At 44.2% G+C, this 18,527-nt stretch overlaps 1 protein-coding gene across 2 annotated transcripts in view; it reads right to left on the bottom strand.

Moving 5' to 3' along the window:
- Positions 1-18,527, bottom strand: part of LOC144781546 (solute carrier family 22 member 6-A-like) — a 451,615-nt gene that overhangs the window by 194,127 nt on the left and 238,961 nt on the right. For both annotated transcript variants that reach the window (XR_013601010.1, XM_078660450.1), the window contains exons 4-5: positions 17,412-17,580; positions 7,696-7,819 (exon numbers count right to left, since the gene is read on the bottom strand). Coding sequence is in view for 1 of the 2 variants with exons in the window: in XM_078660450.1 (XP_078516576.1) it covers positions 7,696-7,819; positions 17,412-17,580 (293 nt within the window). In the remaining variant the exon portion in view is untranslated. The remainder of the gene's footprint in view (positions 1-7,695; positions 7,820-17,411; positions 17,581-18,527) is intronic.

Here is an 18,527-nt window from a genome sequence, read left to right as displayed (position 1 = left end):
CCATGAATATCTTGAAAAGTGTGGGGCTGAAGGCCGATCCCTTTGGAACTCCACATATCAGTTTGTTGGTCTCTGGTATGAAGGGTTACAGCCAGCCCCTTCAGGTTCTTCTCATGAGGAAGGAACAAATCCATTTGAGAGTGGATCATTGTATACCAGTCTTGAGGAGTCTTCTGATGAGGGTGTTGTGGGAGACAGTTTCAAAGGCCATAGAAAAATCAAGCAGGTGACCACAGTGCTGTTTCAGTGCTGTGGTTCTTTCTGAGTCCTGAATGAATGTTGTCAAGGAGACAGTGAAGTTCAAGGTGGGTTATGAGTTTGTATGTTAATCGTGTTAATGACCTTCTCAATCGCCTTGGCTCATTAGGGGAGCAGGGAGAAAGGAGAAAGTTGCTCAGTTGATTAGGGACGGCTATGGGGTGCTTGAGGAGGATGTTTATTTCTGCAAGTTTCAATTCCCAACAGACAATGGCAGACGTGATGGAGGTATTGATGATGTGGATCATGGTGGTACTGATTGCTGATGTTCCCCAGTTGTAGATGTGGTGGGGACATAGCTCCATTGGGAGCCCTTGCTGGATGGTCTGCATTATTGCCACTATGTTTTTCTGGTGAAGGTTGGCCATTCGGTCAGGTGGTTGTCTTGGTAAGTGCTGGGTAGGTTAACAATGAGTTCTATGGGGTTGTGTTAGTGAGCAACATTGCTAGAGATGTTTGCAATTTTGCTGTGGAAGAAGTTGGATAGGTTGTTGCGAAGTTGCTGGGAGGCATCAATGTTGCTGACAGCAGCTGAGATGAAATCCTTGACTATCAAGAAGATTTTCTTATAGCTTTTGGAACTTCCTTTGATGCGATATACTAATGCTTTTTTCTTGGTGTCTCTTATTTGCTGGTGATAGCGTCTGAGTACAGCCTTGTAGCTTGTTCTGTCAGTGAAATTGTGGCTGGCTATCCATTTCCTTTCTAGCTCTTGTTTGGCGTCTCAGAGGTCTTCTATGTACCAGCGTGCCTGATTGTTGGATCTACTATGCTTTTGGGTTTTTATGGGTGTGAGGTAGTCCGCGCAGTCCTTGATCCATTTGTTGAAGTTGGTGATGTTCTTATCGAGGTTGTCTGTTGGGCTAGGTTGATCTGTGCTGTGAGCATTGAGCCAGTCTGCTTCTGTTTGCAATGAGAAATCTGCTGCTCGAGTAGAAAATCTACTCAAGCGGCGGCAATGAAGCAGCACCCTCTGGTGTGCCACGTGGCGCCATTCTTGATGATTTTGCATCACGGAACAAGCTCCCAGCTGCCTGCTTGTAGAACTCCACAGAATCTTGCAGAATTTTCATGTAACCTCGCAGAATTCCGTGGAGGTTTGCTGCGGCATGGGTTGAAGGCATAATGTACCTTGATACAGCACAGCATGAAAGAACATAACATGCCCTACAATAGCACAGCATGGGACAGCATAAAGATAACACACCATAGCATAACAAAGTATAACATGACACCACAGCACAGCATTGCCTAAATTAACAGACCCAATAAACCACAGCAGGACACAACATAACAAAACAAACCATAGCACCCCACTTAGCAAAGCAAGCCCCAACCCTGCAAAAAACACCACAACATAGCAAGGCATAGCACAGCACAACACAGCACACCCTAATATAACACTGCAGAGCACAGCATAATACAGCCTAGCACAGCATATCACTCCATATTACTTGTTAATTTAACATCATAACACAGCATGACCTAACATAACACAACACACCATAGTATAAACAGCAAAGCACTTCATGACATAACATAACATATCATAACATAACATACCAAACCACGGCTCAACATGACCCAACATTACACCTTAAATTATATTGCTTTGCAGAGCATGGAACACAATAACACAGATAACATAAAACAGTATAGCACAGCGTGACTCAAAAGAATAGTACATAGCATAGCACAGTATCACATGACAAAACATGACAAACCCTAACTTACCCAGCATAGCACAGCATAACATCACCACACACCATTTCATAATACAGCGTAGCACAACATAACACACCCTACCATAACACAGCACAACACAACATAATACACATAACATAATAGTATAATTCAGTACAACCCAAAATAACGCATCCTAACATAACATGGCAAAACACTGTACAACAAAACATAACATACCCTAACACACAACAGCACAGCAGCACATGACATAATACACTACACCATGTTATAACACAACATAGCACTGCATGACACAACATAAAAAACATAACACAACACACCATAACATAACATTGCACAGCGCAGAATTACATATCACAGAAAAGTGTAGCTCGACACAGCAATGCATAGCACTACATAACACATAGGGCCCGATTATGAGTATGGTGGTCCATGGGCCACCAGACTCGTGGGGGCATTGCGGTGGAGGTCTTCCGACCGTCCTGTTAGGAGTCGGGCAGTCAGACCGCAGCTGCCTTCCCTAGCAGATTGAGGCAGTGTAGAGGCATCAATATGCTTGGCGGGACCCCCACAGTCCTGCACAACATATTAGGAGTTTCCCCTCCACTAGGATTTTCATGGGAGTTCCTCCTCAATGACAACCCCGGTGGAGAGGAAACAAAGGGGACCCTACAGGGTCCCCTGGTGCCTCTGCGCCCTGTGGATATACACATGGGGCACAACATGTGCCCCCCTGTGTGCATGCACACCAATTCCTGCCTGACATGGACTTAACAGTCCATGCCGTGGATTATTAGACCCACCGCCGAGGGAATGCAAAAAAAAAGCCCACCAGGAAACTCCTAACCTGGTAGGCAGCCCGACCATGACTTTGGTGGTGCTGCGGCAGGGCGGACCCGGCGCCGCACCGCCAAATTCGTAAGCAGGCCCATAGTATTGTATAAGTGTAGCAAAGAATTGCATAACATAATATAGAAAGTAAAACATAATATGACTAGAGTTACTAATCTTTTCACTTCATAGATATGTTCATTATATGAAAGGCATCATATAGAAGACTGCATGGTCTCGGATGAGGAACATCATTCCGGAGTCTGCAGCATGCCATGTAGCCTAATGATGGCAATAGTTTTTCGTAATAGAGTCTGTACTGTCAAGCGAGGTGAAAAGAATAGGGGAGTATTGATTCATATTTTGTTTTTCAAGATTTTGAAAGAACAGACACCATTGAACTGGATATTACATTAACAACAGTTTCACACAACAGGGCCAGTACAATTTTAGGTTAAATGTCAACTCCCCAACTCCCTGCCCTATTACATACCATGTATATTAAAACCCTGCTGGTATGGGCATGCCCGCCCAGCTACAGAGTGAACTGTTTACAGCTGTATATATTTTAATGTTGTCAATTTAGATGATGAAAGCAGGCCATGTTTCAATAGGAGCTGCTTAAAGGCATAAGCTGCACAATCTCGACAGCTCTGGAGCCCTTAAGAAGACAAAAATCTAGTTTGACGGCAGTGCTGAAAAGTGGGGCGTCATATATTCCTAAAGGATGCCTGTTTGGATAGCAATTAAATATGTTGTGCATGTTATGCAGGCCTAACATTGATATAAAACAATATTATTACAACCTAGACCTACTGGTCTTTTCATTGTTTGTAAAATAAATTCTCAGGAGTTAATTCCCATAATGACAAAAGAAGATGATGGACGGAGTGCTTGAAACTTTTCAGAAACTCACCATCAGTCAGAGATGGGTTGAATCCATCATCGTTCTTTAGCTCACTTCGACACCCCAGCTCAGACCAAGCTATATGCAAATCAGTCTCGACCATGTGCCTCATGGAAACAGTCCATCCCGAACTGCCAAACCCGGTCTTCCCTGGACCGTAAACAAGCATCCTGAGATTGGTTTCGGGGTAAATCTCATAATCCCATGAACCCCCAGCAGAAGCTGCTTGATTCACTTGTTTAATTCGAGGCCAGTATTTATCCTGAGTACTTTTAAATATTACCGGCTGCTACCACTATGCCTATTTGTTTGGAAACTTTAGGAAACCCATACAAAACAAAGGTGATTCAGCACATTCAGGAGATGGGATTATTTGAGGTTAATTATATAACTACTGCATTAATAGGTTGATGGAAATAGTTCATTAACATTGTCCATTTCCGAAGCTCGCCATTACAACACTAACTAAATAGATATTTAAATCTTCAGAATGGTTATCATGAAAATATTGCATTAATATGGAACATACTTGCAGGTTTTATAATACAATATTACTCTAATCTGCAGTCTGGAAGCATGTGACTGCGGCAAGAATCTGGTGCTTAAGTATCAGCTTGCAAACAGGTAGCAATCTGCAAAGCACGGGTTTCTACTACTACCAAGATCTGGGACATGCATGCAAGGTCACCGGTAGAACTATAACCAGACTGCAAAGTGCTTTATTCTTAGGCATAGTTTTAGATAAGGCATCTTTGGCGTGGTTTCCCCTGTCTTTGTGCCTCTCCCTCCTGTATTTTTGATGCTGTGCTTGATTTCGTTTGTGCTGGCTTAGATGCTTTAGGTACTTTTCCACTGCCGATCAGTGTCAAAGTGCAAGTGCTACCTATGTAAATTGCTATTACAATTGGTTGTCTCTGATTGGCATATTTGATTTATTGGTAAGTCCCTAGTAAAGTGCACTCTGTGTGCCAGGGCCTTTACATCAAATGCAATGAGTAGGACTGCAGCACTGATTGTGCCACCCACACGAGTAGCCCTGAAAAGGTATCTCAGACCTGCCACTGCAGAGTCTTTGGGCAGTTTGAAACTGCCATGTCAACCTGCCAAGTGCACCCACATGCCAGGCCCTAATCTTCCCTTTTCTTAACTTTAAGGCACCCATATGGTAGGCCCAAGGAACCCCATGGGCAGTGTGCAGTGTATGTAAAAGGCAGGACATATAGTAGTGTGTGTGACATGTCCTGATAGTGAAATACTGCCAAATTCTTTTTTCACTATTGAAAGGCTATCTGTACCATAGGATAGAACGGGAAATACTCTGTAACATCTTACAAGTATAACTTCCCATTGGGACAAGATATAGAAATAAAGTTTAGGCTCTTGGAACTCAGAATTTAATAACACATCTTTCAGTAAAGAGGATTTTTAAATTGTGTATTTTAAAATGCCACTTTCAGAAAGTAGGCATTTTCTTGTTTAACCATTCTGTGTGCCTCTGTTTGTAAATTGACTATCTGGTTTTGGAGTGACAGGGGCTTGGGATGTGCATTCACTGTAGAGAGCCACGGGGGGATTGAGGTGGGCCTGACCCTTCCCGGATAACCCAGAGCTGAGCTGAATGAGGTTTGACTATATTTAGAATAGTGGGAAGAGTTTTTCTTGCACCTGAATAGGGTCTGTCTCCCTTGCACAATGCTGTCCCTACCCCTTGTGATCATACTGCACCAGTGAGGACAGAACAGTTTTGAACTGGGCTCAGAGAACATTGCACAAAAAGAACAAAGACAATTGGGGTAAACTAGTAGACCTTAAACCCCGGAATTGTAGATCACTGCTGGACTCAAGAGGAACCTTTTGCCAAGAAGAAGAGCTGGAGAGCTGTGATGAGGAGTACTGCCCCGTTGCTGTGTGCTGCATGGGTTTGGCCTGCAGTTGCTGCTTCTGTCAAGGATAGGTCAAAGACTGGCACTTTGCTGTGAACCTGCTTAAAGAAGAATCTCCAAGGGCCTGTGTGAACTGGCCTCCTGTTCTGAAGTCTCAGGGACACAAAGACTTTACCCCAGCTCCCCTGAACTCTATTGCTGAGCATTCTGCCCTGCCATGAGGTGTCTATTCCAGTGCTCTCCATGCCACTGGAGTCAAGCTATCCTGGCTGATGAGGGGCGAAACCCTGAAACCGGTCCTAGGATGCTTGTTTCCAGTCCAGGGAAGACCTGGCCTGACAGTTCGGGCTGGAGCATTCCCATTGGGAGCAGGGTCAAGAATGATTTGCATATGGCTTGGATTAAACTGGAATAGCATGGGGAGCAAAACAACAATAGATTTAGGCCCAGATGTCTGTCCTGAGGTGAATGTTTGACATTGTTCTGAAATCTGTCCATCAATTGTTTTTTTTTGCATTTGTCACCCCAAGTGGGACAGGTATGCCCAGACATGGGTCCTGTGCTCTCCATGCCACTGGAGTCAAGCTATCCAGGCTGACGAGGGGTGAAACCCCGACCCTGGCCCTAGGATGCTTGTTTCCAGTCAAGGGAAGCCATGGCCTGGAAGTTCGGGCTGGACTGTTCCCATTGGGTGCAGGGTCAAGACTGATTTGCATATGGCTGTGTTCAAACTGGAATGGCATGGAGAGCAACAAAATTAGGGGTTTTGGCTCAGATCTCTGTACTGGGGTGAATTTATGACATTGTTCGGCAGTCTGTCCAACAGTAGTTCTTTTTGCATTTATTCCAGTTTTGGGTCTCTGGAGGTTGTTTCTGCTGTTGCGAGCTGGAACAAACCGAAGAGAAGTGAGAAACCTGTGTCCAGCGCCATCAGCGACGCCACTGTGATGCCGCAACCTGCACCAAGACCAGAGGCAACTCTCATAAAGTGCACAACGCACCGCCCGTTCTGCGCCTCAGCTCTTATGCCCTTTGACGCCTATTGACACCTGCAGTCATCGACAATTTCCCGATGCCAGCACTCGCACTGACTATGTCATCGCCAGCACCTGCATTCCCTTCTCGCAGCGCCAATAATCGCTGAAGGTGACTCCACGAACTCGCCGACTTTTCACTATCACCGAAACTGATGCCTCACCATCGATGCAACAGACTTCCCCTGTCCTGGACTTGACACGTGGTCACCTCGTGGTCACAACGCCTCACCCCAAGAAGCACCCCCCTGCCCTTGGCCGCCAGGGAGCCGGCCTCGACCTTGGCACTGACGCCTCACCTACACGACACGGTTCATTGTGATAGACTTCGTTACCAGGGTACTGTTTATTTGGAGGTCCATGTGGCTCCAGGCCCAAAGCCGCACTCCTCGATGTCGGCGCCGTACTTTGGATTTATTGCTGTCATGATGACGCAATAGCCCCAGGTGGAGCTATTTGTTTTCTATAAGCTATATTTTTGCAGTAACTGTTATAAAGCCATATCTTATTACCTGCATATTGGATTTTTGTCATTTTGGTCTTGTTGAGTTCAGATAAAGATTCTTTATTTTTCTAAACTGGTATGGTGGCCATTTGTGGTGTTATCACTGTATTATTGTGTGTTTTGAGTACAAATACTTTACACATTGCCTTTGGGACAAGACTGTCTGCTCGTGCCAAGCTACCAAGGGGGTGAGCAGGGGTTATCTAAAGTGTGTATCCCCTTACTTTGACTAGAAGCATGGGTCCATATTTGGACAAAGGTAGCTACCTTTGCCAACTAGAGACCCCATTTCTAACACATAGCAATAAAGTTTGCTCAGAAAATTGCACTAATTGCAAGATTACTGTATGAGGCACCATGGTGAGTCATAGCTGGGTGCCTTGAGAGTATTATGGTGACATATGACACGTCCTTACGGTTTACGTTGACTGCTTCACTATTGGCCCGATATGTTTGCTTACCATAGAATTGCCAACTCATACCAAGCAAGTACCATATGAACATTGCTGTAATGGATACATATTAAACCTATATGAACACTTCCCAAATCTACACCAAATGTGTCTTCACCTCAATGTTGAGTTTTTGACACTCCTCCAATTTCCCGTTGATTCTTGCCACCTTCCTTAGTTCCTTCACTGCGTGCTCTGGCTTCCCTGACATGATGAGCCAGCGAGCAGATTCTGCGTACCACCTGTAGGAAGAAACACAAAAAGTTCAGTAATCAGTAATGAGGGCAAGGCCACCATGTTATTAAACCTTATTTATGGCCTCATTACGAGTCACTGAGTAATTTTGGTGGTGCCGGTAATTACATTTACTGACCCTCATCAGAATTACGAGCTCTATGGTAATACCTAGATCCTGTGTGTTTCAGCTGTTGAAAGCAGCTGAAATTTTAGGATGAAACTCCAAGGAGATATGAGGAATTATTGAGGTAGTAGGAGCCAAAATATTGATTCCTCTGGTAATTTCTGATTTCGATAAGGAAATCTTGAAATACTCCTGTATCGGAAACTAAAGGGATGGAGCAAACAGGCTTCAAAGTGAGCATAAAGAGGCCATTAGTGCAGTGCTTAATTTGAGTCAGTGGTTTCCAGGACTCGCACCCGCATTTAATTGGTTTCCAGCACTTAATTGTCATCTCCACACTTATGACACTCTGAAACATGGTGGCGCTGCTCATCTAATTTTGACATGATTTCAGAGATGAGCAGAACAACAGTTGTTTATGAATACAATATGCACAAAAAAAAATAACCTGCCTTTCGAATCCCACCCTCTTTTGTTTAGCTCTGGGGACCTAGAATAATCTCAACTGTCGCACTTGAAGGTGAGCGCGATGCTTAGTAGTTGTTTGGTGCTGTCATTGGCCAGTTCGACGGGGCAGTGAGTGGTGCAAGCTACAGTGACCTCCTGGTCAGGGTCCTGGCACTTACCATTTTGCAAATTAAGCATTACGTTAGTGTCTACCTTCCCCACCTAAATCTGGAGTAGGGCTTATTTTAAGCAACATATCGTCATACGGTAAATCAAACCTGTGACTTCCTTCAGCTTGTGGCCCTTCTAGTTAAAAAAGGGAAAACAAAGGGAGAGCGAGGAAAAAAGGGTAAATCCTTATCCCCAAATGAAATGATCAGACAACAAAAGAGGACAGACTCAGCAAGGGAATCCAAAACAAGGCAACACAATGCCAAGAGGAGTGGGAAAAAACCCAATAGGTTTTGAAAATTAACCCTCACCCACCAACCTAGTTGGTGGCATGCCTCATCATGGGGTTCCCAGCTGGGCTGCTGATTGCAACCCAGCTGTGCTACGATGCCTGATTTACAGTGGAGCGGGTGTTTTTTGTAAAGGGGGTGAGTTTAAAGTGTGGTTTAAAGGTGCCTCTAGGATCCTCTGCTAAGGTCGAACAAAGTTATTTCTGAGGTCCTAGGACACGGTCAAAAGAGTAAGGTGGATATTATAAAGACTAAATTGGTCTGCTTTATCCAAAAGAAATGTTCAACATGTTTCAGCCTAAAAGGTAGATGCAAAGGCTTTCTTCAGGACCAAGAAAGTGAAGTGCAGCCAAATTTCGGTGACCGCGTGAATTATCAGCACACATACTAAGGTGCCCTGTGAGTGCAGGGGTGTAGCTGTACTTATGGTTCCTACCGTCAGTTGTAGGATCTGAAACAATAAAACAAAACATAAAAGACAGACAAAGTATGAACATCTGAATTGGTAACAATGACTGACGTGTAACTGCCTCAATCCTTTCCTGCAATAATGCTCACATTTTCACTTCCAAGTGCAAAGGTTGGCCAATAGATCCATCACCTGGATTCCCAGAAAGATTGACTCACAAATGAGCCTGCAACACACACACCACAAGCATGCTGAGTATTCAAATAGTGTATTGTGCAATGGAACGTTGCTCATAGTGAACGTAAACATGGGAGCATCCAACCCCATCTGCGGGAGATGCCCGGTTGCACACATAAGTGAGGTGCACACACTTGGTGTGGATTTTCATAGTGAATGGCTTGCAAATATGACTTTATAAAAAACAGAAAGAAAGAAAGAAGAGCCTACGCACCCACCAATAGCTTTGGAGATTCTAAAGGTCGCAAAGAACAGATTGTTGTTAAAGGGCCCGGTATTACCGATTTAGCTAGAGAATCAGCACATGTTTTAAAGGAAGTTCTTACAAAGGCTACACTATTGAACAGCTATTTATGATCCCGGGGGTGGGGGGCGGACATGTGTAGTCACACTGCGGGAGTGAAAAAGGGAGATTAGAATGGAATATGGATATTAGCAAAGGCACAGGATCTCCCACCTGCAGAAAATAGAAAGCTTAATTCATCAAGGTAGTCTGTCCGCCTATGGTACCTACTCCAGTCCAGCACAGTATCCTGACGGTACTGGGGCATTGGGGTGTATTGTTTTGATAAGAAAAAGGTCCCGGAAGACGCTGGTGATGTCGCAACGTACGTGACATGCAGCGTCATGCAGCGTGATAACTTCGGATGCGTAGCTGAGTTAGAGACTAGAATGTGAACGCCAGTTGGGGGTGTGTGTTAAAAAAGGAAATGGAATTAAGGTGGGTCATCTAGCTGTATTACTTATAACTGGATATGAGAAAAAAGGCGGTATGTCCTTAAAAAATCGTGGCTAGTAAACGACTATGTACGTTTCATAAATTCATAAGGGTGCATTCTCATAGGAATATGAAGTTACTGCCCCACATACTGATGTGGCACTATCAGGAATAAAGGTCACCAGAATTAAAATGAAGGGAAAAAGGGGGGTCAAAATCCCCATTGGTTAGAGTGACTCAATTTGAGTTGGCTGTCACACTGACACAAACAATATTAAGGAACTCCCTGAGTATGGACAATAGCAAAATGTCTAGGTGGCTTGGCTATTTAGAAACAGTCCTGAAGGAAATTGGCCTCTCTGAATTATTTAAGGACCCATCGGCTTGTAGAAAGGTTTTAAAGCAAAAGATCACCAATATGTTTTTGTTGATGGTGGATTATGAGCAACAGGAATACCATAAAGAGAAACATGCTGTGGTTACCTATCATTTGAACCCACCATCGATAGAGAGAGGGTACTTCTACCTAGCAAATTTTACTATCCAACAACACAGATTCATATTACTAAGGTTTCATATGAATATGATTCCACTGATGTTAGGCTATCTGGACAAAACCTATAACCATGCAGATTTAAGTTTGTGCCCATGTGATAACTTCTCAATACAAACTGAATTGCATCTAGTTTTATTTTTCAGGCTCTATGAAAAAGAAGGGAACGACTGTCTTAAGCCAATCTTATAGCAAAGGAACTTTAATTAATGCTGGGTTGCGTAATATTTTTTTTAATTGTTATCTGACCACCTGGTATGCTTTTCAGTAGCTACGTTCTTATGGGCCTGCATGAGAAAAAGGAAGAGGGGGGCTGGTATAACCCTTGGGCCTGTTACTCACTAACTCCTTTGTATATTATAAGGGGTTGATTAGGAAACTAGAGTTTATTTTTTATTTTTTATTATGTGGAAAGATTTTGATGTGCTAGGTTTGTTTTTATCCTTTTTATCGCAGATAACATTTGACTTATTTACTGTTCCTATTGATTATGAACTTTTATCATGTATCTATTTGTGCTTTTATGATCGTTTTTAACTGATCGAATAAAGATTTTGACTGACTGTGGGCGAGGGTGCGGGGTCAAAATCCACATTGGTTAGACTGACTCAATTTGAGTTGGCTGTCAATGCTACGTCCGTGGACTACCGGGTTGGTTAGAGTTTATTTATCAAGTGTTCGGAAATTCTCATGTTGGATTCCAAAGTACTCAACTGTGTATGAATCCTGAGGAGACATCAGATTAGCTATTGTTAAGGGCATTCTACGGGATGTTGTCATTCAGGCCATTTTTGTGGGATGACAGGCGGTAAACCCATCGTTGCTCCTTTTCGAGTAGGTGGCTCTGTAAGTTAGTGAGATTTTTGTCCAACTGCTTGATAACCACCCAGTGCAGGTCGTTGGTCGTGTGTCCAATAGTCAAAAAATTATCGGCCATTTTTGTGGTATTGCGCCTGCATCTGATGTTGCTTCAGTGTTCACAGATACAAACTTTGATTTTACGGCTTTTCATGCTGACGTAATGTAGGCCGCACGAGCAGGTGATCAGGAAGTTCGCATTGTATGAGTTGCAATTGGTATATTTTGCTAGCTGCCATGTCTTCCTGGGTTCCAGGTTAAGTGTCTTTTCTGTTTTTGACACATACTCCAGTTCCTGCATGGGAATTGCCCTGTGACATTGGGCAACCCCCTTGGGTTGAGAACTGTGCAGGTTGGCTGTTCTTGTGTTTTTGGACTAATAGAAATCAGGCTGTCCCTCAAACTTCATGCTTTTTTGTAGGAAAACATAGGTTTTTGCAAGTCCAGTTTGCCTGTTCCGAGAAGTCTGGACACCTGGTTAGAGATAGTACTATAGGTAGTCACGCACGTAAGGGGTATCGTTGTAGACGGTCTTTGTGTCTGTTCCAGCAGACCATCTCTGTTTTGATTTCGAGCCGTTTTTGGGTGGTCATCAGGATTTTATCCGGGTATCCACGTTCACTTAGTTTGGGGGAAAGGGATGATGCTTGGTCTTTTTAGGTCCCAGGATGCTTGTTTCCGGTCCAGGGAGGACCTGGCCTGGCAGTTCGGTCTGGATTGTTCCCATGGGGCACAGGGTCAAGATTGATTTGCAAAAGAACGACGAAGTTAACCCGTATCTTTTGACTGGGGGAAATGTTTGCATTGTCAGCATTCCGTCCATCAGTTGTTTGTAGTTACACTTTTTGCCCTAAGTGGGATGGGTATGCTCATTCGTGGGTCTCTTGCTCACTGTGCCACTGGATTCAAGCTAACCTGGCTGAAGAAGGGTGATATACCCTGAAACCGGTCCCAGGATGCTTGTTTCCAGTCCAGGGAGGACCTGGCCTGACAGTTCAGTCTGGACTGTTCCCATGAGGCACAGGGTCAAGACTGATTTGCATATGGCTGGGTCCAAACTGGGTGACGTAGTGGGCAAAATAATGATGGATTTAACATAGATCTTTTGACTAGGGGAGAATGTTTGCATTGTCAGCATTCTGTCCATCATTTGTTTGCTGTAACACTATTCACCCTAAGTGGGATGGGTATGCCCAGACGTGGGTCCCTTGCTCACTGTGCCACTGGAGTCAAGCTATACTGACTGGAGAAGGGTGACATACCCTGAAACCGGTCCCAGGATGCTTGTTTCCGGTCCAGGGAGGACCTGGCCTGGCAGTTCGGTCTGGACTGTTCCCATGAGGCACAGGGTCAAGACTGATTTACTTATGGCTGGGTCCAAACTGGGGTGGCGTAGTGGGCAAAAGAATGATGGATTTAACCCAGATCTTTTGACTGGGGGACAATATTTGCATCTAAATCAAGCAGAAGAGAATCTACTGAACAAGGGTCCAGGTTTTGTACCTGCCACAAGACTGGACACATTTAAACTACACTGCAAACTTGCAGAGCTTTTTGCAAGTTCAAAATAAAAGCATTCTTTCAGAATCATACTCTAGGAGAGCAGTCAGTGGATACAGGTGATACCAACCGGAGATTAAAATCAACGTTTACTCCACCTTCAAGCACAATACCAGTTGAATTGATTACGTTTGAGTAGGCGGTCTTCAATTAAATTGAAAAAACAACAGAAGGAAAGTCTTCAAAGAATACGAGTGGCAAGGAATTCATTGCACCTGCGACCCTACGCAATAACAGCAACATCGTTATCAAGTCAGCTAAAACAGGAGGTGGAATAAATCTCCAAAACAAAGAGGACTATCAACTGAAATGCAAATGCCTACTGAATGATCATAAGAATTACTAACGTCTGAAAAATGATCCCACCAGGAGCCTGAAAGAAAATATCAAAGTCCTAGTGGAGGATTCCTACATTCGGGGTGATATCAGTAAACGTGAAGCCGAATTCTTAACAACAGGGGAGGCAAGGATTCCCTATTTTTACACCCTTCCAAAAAAAACACAAAAATAGGAATCCCCCTGGCCGTACAATAGTGTTGGGTATTGGCTCATTATTAGAACCACTCTCTCGCTTCTCTGATTTTTTCCTCAAGCCAATTGTCCAAGCGACTCCCACCTATTTGAAAGACACAAAACACCTATTATGACAACTTGATTCCCTCCCTTTCAACTCGGAAACTTCTCTACTGGTCAGGCTCAAAATCGAAAGCTAATATACTAGCCTCCCCCGGATGACACACTCATGGTTTTGAAAATAGCCCCGGAAGCCGGTACATGGGATCATAACACCCCAAGGTCCTTTATACTAAATTGTGAGGAATTGCCACTAAAAGACAACTTCTTTGAGTTTGAGGGAGACCTCTTTCTGCAGACCTATGGCACCTCTAAGGGGCAGCACCTTTGCCACGAGTGTGGTGGGTATGCATGTCTTTGAATTTGAAAAAAGTGCATTCTCAACTCAGACATGCCATTTAAGGAGAAGATCAAGTTCTATAAACGATATATTGACAACATCCATTAGATATGGGAAGGACTGGAAGACACATTTATCTCTTTCCTGAATTGGATCAAGGACCGTGACTCGAATCTTAAGTTCACTCACAGTGTGGACAAGAAGAAAATCTCTTTCTTTGACGTGGACATTAAAGCAGATATGGGCAAACTTAGAGCAAAAACATACTTCAAACACACAGCAAAACATGGTTTGACAGCTTCCATCTGAGGCCTTTACGAGAGAACCTGCCTTTCGGCCAATAACTTCGATTGCGAACGACCTGCAGCAATATTGACGATTATAAAGACAAAGCATCATCCCTTTCCTCCAAACTAAGGGAACGTTGATACCCGGAGAAAATCCTCAGGGCTGCCCAAAAATGGGCCAGAATTCAAAACAGAGATGGTCTGCTGGAGCAGACACAAAGACCGCCTACAATAATACCCCTTACGTGTGTGACAACCTATAGTACCATCTCTAACCAGTTGTTCAGAATTATTCAAAAACATTGGAGGATTCTCGGAACAGGCAAACTGGACTTGGAAAAACCTATGTTTTCCTACAAAAAAGCACAAAGTTTGAAGGACAGCCTGATTTCTACACGTCCGAGAACACAAGAACAACAAACCTGCACAGTCCTCAACTCATAGGCTTTGCCCAATGTCACACCGCACTTCCCATGCGGGAACCGTAGTGTGTGTCACTTGACAAAAACAGAAAAGACACTTAACCGGGAACCCGAGAAGACGTGGCAGCTAGTAAAACATACCAATTGCAACTCATGCAATGTGATCTGCCTGATCACCTGTCCGTGCGGCCTATGCTACATCGGCATGACAAGCCGTAAAATCAAAGTTTGTATCAGTGAACACCGAAGTAACATCAGATGCATGTGCAATACCACAAAAATGAGCAATAGTCTATCGGCTAATGGACACATGACCAATGACCTCCACTGGGTGGTTATCCAGCAGCTGGACAAAAACCTTGCTAACTTACAGAGCCGCCTCCTCAAAAGGAGCAACAATGGGTTTACCGCCTGTCATCCCACAAAACAGCCTGAATGACAACATCCCGTGGGCTGCAATTAACAATAGCTAATCTGATGTCCTCTGAGGATGCATACATGGTTTAGTACTTGGGAATCCAACATGAGAATTTCCGAACACTTGATAAAAAAACTCTAGTCAACCGGTTGCCAACGGACGTAGCATTGACAGCCGACTCAAATTGAGTGAGTCTAACCAATGGTGATTTTGACCCCGCCCCCCTTTTTCTCCCTTCATGTTTATTCTGGTGGTCTATTTTCCTGATAGTGCCACATCAGTATGTGGGGTAGTAACTCTGCATTCCCGTGAGAATGCACCCTTATGAATTATGAACCGTACATAGTAATTTACTCACCGCAATTTTTAAGGATATACCACCTTTTTTCTTGTATCCAGTTATCAGTAATACAGCTAGATGACGCACGGTAATTCCTTTTTCTTTTTTAACGCACACTCCAAGTGGCATTCAAATTCTAGTCTCTAACTCAGCTACACGTCCAACGTTATCACGGCGCATGACGCTGTACGTCACGTACGTTGCGACGTCACCAGCGACTTCCAGGTCCTTTTTCTTATTAAAACAATACACCAAAATGCCCCTGTACCATCGGGATCCCATGCTGGACTGGAGTAGGTACCATAGGCGGATGAACTACCTTGTTGAAGTAAGCCTGCAGGTGGGAAAACCGATGCCTTTGCTAATATTCATATTCCATTCTAATCTCCCTTTTTCATTCGCCCAGTGTGTGATCGCAGGTGTCCGCCCCCGCCGGGTTCATAAATAGCTGCTCAATCACATAGCCTTTGTAAGACCTTATTTTTAAAGATGTGCTGATTCTCTAGCTATATGGGTAATACCGGGCTCATTTAACAACAATCTGTTGTTTGGGACCTTTAGAACCTCCACTGCTATTGGTGGATGTGTAGGCTCTTTCTTTCTTTCTGTTTTTTATAAAATCATATTTGCATACCCCTCCCTATGAAAATCCGCAACAAATGTGTTCACCTGACATATGTATGCAACCGGGCATCCCCCCCAGATGTGGGTTTGAGGCTCCCACGTTCACATTCACTATGAGGCATGCATGGTGTGTGTGTTGCATGCTCATTTGTGAGTTGATCTTTCTGGGAATCCAGGTGGTGGACCTATTGGCCAACCTTTGCACTTGGATTTGAAAATTTGAGCATCATTGCACAAAAGTATTGAGACAGTTGCACCTCAGTTACCGTTACCAATTTGGATGTCCTTGCTTTTATGTCTTTTATGTAATGTTTGATTGTTTTAGGACATACACCTGACAGTGGGAACCGTAAGCACGGCTACACACCCGCACTCACAGCGCACCCTAGTATATAGTACCCTTCACTTTCTTGGTCCTGAAGAAAGCCTTTGCATCTCCCATTTAGGCTGAAACATGTCGACTATTTATTTTGGACAAAGAAGACCAATTTAGTCTTTATAATATCTACCTTACCCTTTTAACCATGCCCTAGGACCTCAGGAATAAAATCGTTCGACCTCGACAGAGGATTCTAGAGGCATTTTTAAACTACACCTTAAACTCACCCTCTTCACAAAAAACACTCACTCCGCTGTAAATCACGCATCGTAGCACAGCTGGGTTGCACTCAGCAGCCCAGCTGGGAATCCGATGATGAAGCACTTTTTCAAAACCTATTGTTTTTTTCTTACTCCTCTTGGCACTGTGATGTCTTGTTTTCGATTCCCTTGCTGGGTCCGTCCTCTTATGTTGTCTGACCTAGGTAAAATATGGAACAGTTACTAATGCTGGCACTGGTGAAGAGGGCTCATTCATAAAAATGTAAACAGACTTATTCACCACTAAGGTGTATACCTGCAGTCTGCAAATCCCCTTTACCTATGGCCTTTTTTGCCTCTCAAGGAATGGACAAAAGGCATGTTTGGCTGACGCATTCACAATTAGGAACATCTAAGCCCAGGAGAGTGTATGCAGCCAACTCATTCAGAGCACAGTGCCCTACTGGACTCGTTGGTTCTGGCCTGAAGAGTATTGCACTGCTTCCTGAGAAGTTAGCCAAAGAGAATGAGAATCCAGCAAAGAGCTTTCTCTGATTGTGAACAGTTATTCAGATGAGGAATACCCTTATGAATTGCAACAATCAAAAAATATATACAAAACGTTACTGAAAATGATATCCACTTACCAGGAGTAAAGAAAGAAGATGAAAAAGGGAAGAGAGAGCGCAAGCTGCAGCCAGCGCCAATCCCTGATGGCGTATGCTAAACCTGCCAGCAGTATCTGTCCAAGAGTTGCTAGGTATCCTGTAAATGTGCCAGTCATCGTGCGGGCTCTGGTGGGAACCCACTCAAGAACTAAATGAAGAAAAAACACAGTGTTCAAAGTTACTACTACTGTGTAAGCGGTGTGCTTTGGTAAGTTCATACTTATCGACAGATGGTTATGCAGTCAAGTTGCCAATAACTGACCGAGTTACAGGCTTTTAACCTTTCTTCGTTTCTCCGCCTAGTCCAGGGTTCTCCAAAGTCGGTCCTGGGGCACCAGATCCATGCCAGATTTTTAAGATAACTACATTTATCTAAATAGGGACGTTATAAAAATCTGGCACGGATCCAGCCCTCCAGGACCGACTTTGGAAAACTCTGGCCTAGACAACGGGAGTCAGTGATACGGATGGCAGGGCATGTCAGTAGGAGGGCAGGGCACCTTTAGAAGTGTTAATACCAATAATACAGCAGATGCAATCACCAGGGCCCCTGGGTATGAGGGGCATTCTGTACTTTAATTATGGCCATCTTTTCCTACCCATCTGAGGGGTGAGTGGCCCATTTCAGCTTCTTTCATTGATGAGTTGGGCTGTGTATTATTTAAGGGAACAAGAAATGGAAAGTAAAGCGCAGGGCACAGCTACATGTTGAGAAAAGCCAACTTACCAGTACTGGCTCCTTCCCCTCTGTATATTCGGTATATGGGCCATTAATCTATAGCAGGATTCTCAAACTTCGGTCCTGGAGGCAGTGGCGTAGCTAGCCCTATGGGCGCCCGCCGCGGTCTCTGTGTTTGCCACTGCAGTGAAGAGCAGGGGGGATGCTGGCGAGCATGTTTCTGCATGTGCTGCCCTGTGCAGCATTGAGGATGGGGTGGATGCTTGCTGTAGCCGCCCTGAGACTGCAGGTGATAGCAGGGGAGGTCCCGCCCCAAATACTCATGCCGCCTGGGGCAGACCACCCCCACTATCCCATATCTACGCGACTGTCTGGAGGGCTGGATCCATGTCACATTTTTAGCATATCCCCATTTA

This window comes from Lissotriton helveticus, chromosome 9 (genome assembly GCF_964261635.1).
Source record: "Lissotriton helveticus chromosome 9, aLisHel1.1, whole genome shotgun sequence".
In the NCBI taxonomy this organism is placed as follows: Eukaryota; Metazoa; Chordata; class Amphibia; order Caudata; family Salamandridae; genus Lissotriton; species Lissotriton helveticus.
The sequence above is the reverse complement of the archived record's forward strand: the minus strand, read 5'-3'. Positions and strand labels throughout refer to the sequence as shown.